We start from the raw sequence: 8357 nt of genomic DNA on the forward strand, positions 1-8357 counted from the left end.
AAGCACTGCATGACAGTGTTATAAGCAAAGACAGGGAGGAGCACGTCGCAGCGCCGCAACGGCATGCCGTTGAACCAACCAAAAACTACTCTGAGAATGTTGTGAGCTCCGTGCCTCCGTATAGTGCTTTGGATTGATCTGCTCATTGTTTTCCAATTCCTACCTGCTACTAGTTTACTGCTGCTCGTTGCATTGCAGGATGCAGATAGAGGTAGATGTTATATGCCAATGTTTGTCCTCTCCCCTTTTACCCCAGTGACAAACCAGAACTTAATCCTGCTGCCCGGACATGGATATTCCACCAGCCCACGCGGGCACAAGGCCTATCTGCACCGCTCGTACACTGCTCCGCGTGGAGATTGGTGAGAGGGAGTCGTACAGCAAGACTATTTGAAACGGTCGATTGTGTCCTGTGGTGTTGGAGACTAGAGAGTATATTGGGAAGAGATATCTTTCTACTATTTTTCTTCCTCACGTCTGACCTCTCTCTTCTCCTCTGTCTCTCTGCTCATCCTCCTCCGCCGGTCGCCGGCCCCGGCCACCACCACGCACAGCTCCGACAAGGACGCCCCCGCCCCGACCTGGCCCGACCGCCTCCCCCGCTGCCAGAACCCTGAATCCGCCCTCTAGCCGTCCCCACCGCCTGGCCGGCTGGCCTCCCCGAACCCCTTCTCCTCTAATCCAGTCGGAGTTAGGGAAGAAGAGAGCTTCGGCGAGCTTAGACGTCGCGAGCTCCACCCACGGGCGGCGCGGCTCTGCCAGCGCGAGCAGCATTGACGTGGGGGGCGGCGCGAGCTCGTGCTGCATCTGGTCCAAGTGAGAGGAAGAAGACTCGGGCGTATGGCGAGCAAAACAGAGACCAATAATTGAAGGGTGAAGGCTGCTACCTTTTTTACTTCCAAAACTACCCCCTAGCACACCTCATCGCTGGAACACACTAACGATGACTATTATACTGGCTGCCACAACAGTTTATGGGGTCCACAACTCGGATCGACGGCTAGGACAAGTTTGGTGACCGCAAGTGGATGTGGAATGAGGTTTTCGCCAACTGCCCTACCCATCCATGTTCTCCTTGATCACCACCAACTCCCTGCCAGCTCCAGGGGTAAGGATACTCATTCCAGTTGCTTGGTCGACAATACGGCAGTTTAGTCACGTTGCCAGAAGTGCAAGACAATATCTGAACATCTATCTCAAAAAAAAGACAATATCTGAACTTGGCTGGCCATCGAAGCCGGGATGATCAAAATAATAGGTACACAAACAGCACAAAGCCGGCCGCACACAGCATCTCATGATAAAACCACTTCATCCACTTTCACTCAACGAGAAAAATAGTACGCAACAAATGGGCGACAAAAGGAGGGATACAGCTTTGATACAATATGAAATCTGTAGTACCACTCAACAAGAAATTTGAAGCTGTTCTGCTTCCAAGATAGGCTACAACTTTCAACGGAAGCATCAGCACCGCCGTAAGCGCGGGGTCGAATGAACAAGCAAGGAATCAAATCAACGCACTTTTGCATCAACTAAGACATCTAGTAGTAGTCCTGCAAAAAATCACGCGTGCACGTCACAGATACTAGTCATCAGATGCGAACTAGCGTTGCATTGTGCCACTGACACGACACGACCCGACCGTCATCATCTATCCCAGCTGGCTTGCCGGCTGTTGGTGTTGGGCGGCGGCGTCCTCCTCCTCCTGGGTAGGCTGCTTGAAGCGGCAGAGCGGGCCGAAGCTGCTGACCGAGAGCCACTCCACGATGCACTCCCCGTGGAACGCGGGCGCGCACGGCATCGTCCTCAGTGCGTCGCCGGCCTCGTACCCCTCCCGGCACACCGCGCAGCAGGTCTCCTCGCCGTCGCCCCCCGTGGTCACCATCGTCTCCGGCAGGCCCGCCACGGCGCTGGCTGCGGAACCCGCCGCTCGTGATAGCCGCGCGGTGAAATAAGTGGGGGACGAGCCGCCATCGTCGACGTCGAGGTCCACGCTGGGCGTGGCCACCATCGCGCCGCCGTAGAACTCGTGGGGCGCGGTGCGCATGATGCGGGTGCGGCGGGGTCCAGGTCCTCCTCCTGTCGCCGCCGCCGGCCGCGGTACATGTGGTGCGGCATCAAGAAACCTTCCGGCGCACGCGCCACCTCCATCTGCGCCGGCAGCGCGTACGTGCACGGTGCGCGCCCCTGCTCGTGCTCCGACGGGTACGGACAAGCGATCAAGAAGGTGGATTCAGCTGAACTGTGTGCGGCGACGGCGACGGCGGTGCCCTCGGACCATCAAGAACGATCAAAACGCAAAGAACTGAATCAGCGGGTTGCCACGGCCATCAAGCCGCACCCGTTCTTGGGCGGCGTCAACTGGCGCTGCTCCGGTGGGTCCGCCATCATACACACCCATGGGCCCATGGCCTCTCGAACTCCCATCTCATCGTGCACTCTGTTTCTGTTCGTCACATCGCGACGGACGGCTACCGCCCGGCGGCACCTGACGCCCGGCGCCCCGCCGCCTCAACCAGCATAAACCTCCGCCGCCGGTAGCAATCCAATTCCACTCGCCCACTCCATGCCGCAGCACGCGCTGCTCCGCCACCCACCGAACCGGAATCGGAGGCTGTTCGTCTCGCCTGGCCACGAGCCCGCATCGATCTCGCGTGGCGGCAGCATGTCCCATCGCGTAAGCGCGGCCCTTGGCCGGTGCTTGGAGCTAGAGCGCGTCATCATCAGCCGCTTCCACTTGGGAAGCCTCGGCCTCGACGACGTCGTCATGCTGTTCGACGAATTGCTCCTGGTTGCCAGGCCCGCCTCGGTCCACGCCTTCAACAAGCTCCTCACTGTCGTCTCTCGCGCCCAGGGAAGGGGCTCCTCAACCTCTGTGCTCGTCGTCTCCCTCTTCAACCGGATGGCCCGTGCCTTCCCAAACAAGGTGGCTCCCGATGGATTCACCTACAGCATCCTCATCGGTTGCTTCTGCCGCATGGGACGCCTGGAGCTTGGTTTCGCCTCCATCGGCCTCGTCCTTGTTGGGATCTTTGCTTCTTAGATGCCCAGACAGGGAGCATGAACAGTAGGAAAGATGACAATGAAAACAGATGTCGAACTCTCCAATAATAATTAGAAAATTCAACCCTTTACACTGTGGAGAGAGGGGGCTATTTATACCCCTAGCCCTCGGCCAGGGTTTCCTAAATTGCCCCTCCCAACTCATTTACAGCTCACTCTTAGCCGGTTCCTGGTAAAATTACAAGGTGAGAGGTTCACAATCCGACCTTCTCACGTATTTGGGAGGGTACAAATTCGACCTTCTCACATATTCACATTTTACTCAAATGTCTACAACCGACGAAGGTTACAACAACCTTCAGGTACCTCCGGGAGTTTGAGCCATGAAGGTTCCATGAACGAGCAAACAACCATCATCTTCGCTCCCGGCGGTGATCTCTTTCCCCGAAGGTCTTGGCCTTCGAGCTTATGCTTCCGGGTAGCCGTTTGTCACCTTCGTCTCCCGAAGGTGAGCGCCGAAGGTCTTGCTCTTAGACCTTTTGCTCCCGACCGGCGGTTTGTTTCCTTCGCCCACCGAAGGTTGTCACCGAAGGTCTTGGTCTTTAAGCCTGTGCTTCTGAGTGATCCTTCGTCACCTTCGGGTATGCTTACCCTCCTCTCGTTGGAGCCCTGCAAAAGAGTTAGGGAGCATTTCCGAGGGTAGGAGCTTGTCCCGAAGGTCCAATCCCCAACAGTAGCCCCTCGAGGGCGAGGTCCGAAGCCGATGGTCCGAACCCTTGTTAATGAAGAAGATTGCGTGTAACCTTCGGGAATCTCCCGAGGAAAAATGTCTCCCGAACCGTCGGCTGCAACGGTCGGTTTTTGTTGTAACGTGTCGTTCTCTGAATGCGCCGCTTGGGCTGCCGTCTCCTCGGTTTTACCGCTGGAACTGTTCCTTATCACCGCCTATATAAGCGGAGGAGGGGGGGTAAAACCTGTGCCCTCTCGAGCTTTGCTTTCCTTCGTCGCTTTTTGCTATAAAGCAGTTTGTCCAAAGGTTCTGGTTTCGTGCGCGGTGAAGCTGCTCGTTTTCTTTGGTGTAAGTAACTTTGCGGCTCATGGCTCGCACTAAACAGCGGTGAAGCTGCTCGTTTTCTTCGGTGTAAGTAACTTTGCGGCTCATGGCTCGCACTAAACAGACAGCGAGGTTGATCGAAGGTTCGTTTGAGCCTTTGTTTCTAATTTGACTTTGTTTTTTATTTATTTTTGTAGTTATGGCATTCATTAAGAGGGCGGTTCTCCGTACAGACTCTGGTCCAGCTCCCGAAGGAGAGGCGGGTGAGGCCATGGAGATGTTGAGCTAACGAATGCCCGAGTTTGGCTGCGCGCCAGATGTAGTTTCATACAACACAGTTCTAAAGGGTTTGTGCGACAAAAAGGGAGCTGAGGAGGCACTTGAGCTGCTCCACATGATGGCAGATGATGGAGGTGGTAGCTGCCCACCAAATGTCGTGTCGTACAATACCGTCGTCAATGGCTTGTTTAGAGATGGCCATGTGGACAGAGCTTACAGCCTATTTAGTGCAATGGATGACCGGGGGATTTTGCCAACTGTTGTGACCTACAGCATAGTCATTGATGGCTTGTGCAAAGCTCAAGCGGTTGACAGGGCTGAGGGTGTCCTTCAGCAGATGATTTATAAATGTGTCAAGCCAAATAATCGAACATATAATTGTCTGATCCATGGATATTGCTCTTCACGACAAGGGAAAGAGGTGGCTCGAATGCTCAAAGAAATGTCCGCACATGGTCATCAGCCAGATGTTGTCACATGTAATTTGTTGCTGGATTATCATTGCAAGAGTGGAAGATGCACAGAGGCTAGAAAGATGTTTGATTCTATGATTGAAAAGGACATAAAACCTAATGTAACTACATATAGCACTCTGCTTCATGGGTATGCCACCATAGGTGCTCTTTCTGATATGCATGGTCTCTTGGATTTAATGGCAGGAAATGGTATTTCACCTAATCATCATATCTTCAATATAATTATCTATGCATATGGTAAAGGTGGTATGATAAATGAGGCAATGCATATCTTTGACCAAATGAGGCAGCAAGGGTCGAGTCCTAATGCAGTCAGCTACGGAGCAATAATAGATGCACTTTGCAAGTTGGGAAGAGTGGATGAGGCTATGCTTAAATTCAATCAGATGATCAATGAAAGGGTGACTCCTAATATCGTTGTTTTTAGCTCACTAGTTATGGACTGTACAGTGTTGACAAATGGGAGAAGGCCGAGGAATTATTTTCTGAAATGCTGAATCAAGGGATCCATCCCAATACCAAGTTCTTCAACACTGTAATGTGTAACCTTTGCAGAGAAGGACGAGGAAAGGAAGCCCAGAGTCTCCTTGACTTAATGGTACGTGTAGGTGTGAGGCCTGATGCTATCTCATATACTATATTAATGGATGGCCACTGTTTAGCTGGTAGGATGAAGGAAGCTATGAAGTTACTTGATGATATGGTCCGAGTTGGCTTGAAACCAAATGCCACTTCTTATAATACTTTGCTTCATGGCTATTGTAGAGCTAGACTATTCAGAGAAATGTTAAGCAATGAAGTTAGGCCTGGAATTGTCAGTTATACCACGGTACTTCAGGGTTTATTTCGGTCTGGGAAGTTTTCTGAAGCAAAAGAACTCTATCTCAATATGATCAAAAGTGGAATGAAGTTGGACATTTTCACGTACAATATAATTCTGAATGGTCTTTGCAAAAATAATTGTGTTGATGAGGCATTTAAAATATTTCAGAGTCTATGTTCTAAGGATTTTCAACTTAACATCGTTACCTTCAACATTATGATTGATGCTTTGCTCAAAAGTGGCAGAAAGGAAGATGCTATGGATATGTTCACTGCTATCTCTGCCCATGGTTTAGGTCCAAATGTTGTGACCTATCACTTAATGATACAAAATCTCATAAAAGAAGGGTTGCTAGAAGAGTCTGACAATCTGTTTTTAGCAACGGAAAATAGTGGATGCACCCCAGACTCATGTATGCTAAATTCTCTTGTTAGGAGGCTATTGTATAAAGGTGAGATAATGTGGGCTGGGACTTACCTCTCTAAAATTGATGAGATGAAATTCTCACTTGAGGCATCCACTACTTCCTTGCTAATATCAGTTTTCTGAGGGAGAAATATCAGCACCAAATGATGTCCCTGCCTAAAAAGTATCATTTTCTTGTGAATGTCAAGAAATGAGGATTATTTAGAGGAATTGGATTCTCAGTATGTTGAGACATCTCTATGTGACCTCTAAATTTGTTGGAGCGATTGTCTCTCCAATGCAGTTATTATGTCTATCTCAAGCTCTAATTTACTTGCCATATTAATTATGCGGTCTCCGTTATTTATAGAAATGCCATCATGATAGTGGTCTGTAGTATCAAGCTCCGTTATTTTGCTGTGCTCATAACAAAAAACCATTTAGTCCCTTTAGTCCCTTGGCATGTATCAAGTGGTCAGAAGACAAATTTAAATTTAGTCTACAGTAGATGAAATTACCTAATTTCGTTTGCTAGATGGATGAAATTTAAATTTCGTCTACAGGGTAGACGAAATTACCTAATTCAGGTCTGGTTCTGGAATTCCTCTTATCCAGGGTATTAATCCATATTTATCATAAAAAATAATATTTAAAAAAATAAAAATTCAATGAATTGTGGGCGCCGCCGTCCGTCCTCCGGTACTCGCTGCACGAATCAAAGGAGTGTGGAGCTTATTGGTGCTAGGGCTTGAGCTAGGGTTGGACGGATGATGGCCGTTCGGTGCTAGTGAGGACGACGGACAGGTGGGCGAGGAGGAGCGAAGGTGGAGGAGAATAAGAATAATCACGAACTGATAAAGGTAAAATATTGAGGGGGTAATATGAAAATATTTGGATCAAGATTAATAATCACGGTCAAATTTGGGGGCTCGATGAAAATATTTAGAGGGTAATATGCAAATATTCAAGAAATGGGTGTCAAGGCTAAAAAAAATATCAAACTCAGCTCAATCAGGTGACGTGGACTAATAATTAAAATATATTAGCCTATCAACCCATGCCCCACACAAACTAATTAGAATTCATATAAAAAATAAAGATTATAGCTAATAACTATAATTATATCTCACGCTCTCTTCATTTTATTAAATATTCTAAAATATACTCTAAAAAATACATATTATCATTATCTTGTTGCAATAGATTTCATTTTGCATAACGCCTCTGTATGCGTTTGATATATATTTAATTGAACCATTTGTTCGTGAATTAGTATTCTTATCTCTTTTATCGTACATGAATACATGGTGACACATGTATATTTATAATTTTATAGGGGTGAATTTAAATATTTTGTAATACAGTAATATAATTTAGATTCAGATTTAGCGGTTACTTTAAATTTTAATAATGATATAACTGGATAATTTATATGCTAATTTAGAGGATTATTTGCATTATTTTTATAATGACATTTGGGGGTAATTTACATGATGATTAGGGGGTTACTTTAGATTTCTTTTATCGTGGTAGAGGTGGGTAATTTAGATATATATTTAAAGGGTTACTTTAGTCTATTTTTATAATGATAGAGGTGGGTAATTTATTAAGAAAGATAAGAAATCCAACGACTATTATGATTATAGTTGTTGGATTGATGGTTGGATGTTTCTTATTTTTGTGAGAATTTTTAAATTTTCTCTTTTTTTAATTGTCCACCTAGGATCTAGGTGGCTTTACATGGATACTTAAAAGAAGTCTCTATAATTAGTAATAGTAAGATGACCAACGAAAGAAAATCAAGTAACAATGTTTTAGGATCTGTGTATTTGGATTGCAGTAGAATGGAATCGGCCATAACCAGAGCCCCAATCTGTTGACACAGAATCGCGCCAACACACTCGAATGCGCTAGAACGCACAACGATAGTCAAAACGATCAACACAGCCAAAACCCTGGGCGGACCGGTTTGAACGGTTTCGCCGACCGGTCTGACCGGTGCAAGCAGGGAGCTCGCGAATACCTAGAACAGCGAGCTCGGGAGGGACCCCGTCGAAGCTCGTCAACGTAGGGTTGCTCTGAGGTCGGCAGACCACTCAGAATGTCTTGAAACGCCGTCGAGACGAAGGAAGAAAGCAATCTAGGGTTGGAAAAGGCTAGGGTTTGAGAGATAAAAAGTAATGCGGTTTTTGTATTGATTCGATTGGGAATACCCTCAATCGGTCGTGGCCCTTCACATATATATATATATATATATATATATATATATATATATATATATATATATATATGGTGGGGAGGTCTATACCCGTTA

At 47.4% G+C, this 8357-nt stretch overlaps 1 protein-coding gene and 1 pseudogene across 1 annotated transcript; one reads left to right on the plus strand and one right to left on the minus strand.

The window, feature by feature from the left end:
- Positions 1-1654: 1654 nt before the first annotated feature.
- LOC120646509 (E3 ubiquitin-protein ligase RDUF1-like) lies at positions 1655-2050 on the minus strand. The gene has a single exon (XM_039923062.1). It carries the CDS (start codon positions 2048-2050, stop codon positions 1655-1657), a length of 396 nt encoding a protein of 131 aa, XP_039778996.1.
- A 2209-nt stretch (positions 2051-4259) lies between these two features.
- LOC120646510 lies at positions 4260-6187 on the plus strand (annotated as a pseudogene).
- The last annotated feature ends 2170 nt before the right edge of the window (positions 6188-8357 follow it).

The sequence above is a fragment of the Panicum virgatum genome, chromosome 8K, assembly GCF_016808335.1.
Source record: "Panicum virgatum strain AP13 chromosome 8K, P.virgatum_v5, whole genome shotgun sequence".
Taxonomy (NCBI): Eukaryota; Viridiplantae; Streptophyta; class Magnoliopsida; order Poales; family Poaceae; genus Panicum; species Panicum virgatum.

What these genes read in the sequence shown, in the direction of transcription:
- LOC120646509 (XM_039923062.1), bottom strand. Translation starts at nt 2,050, where the DNA reads ATGCGCACCGCGCCCCACGAGTTCTACGGCGGCGCGATGGTGGCCACG.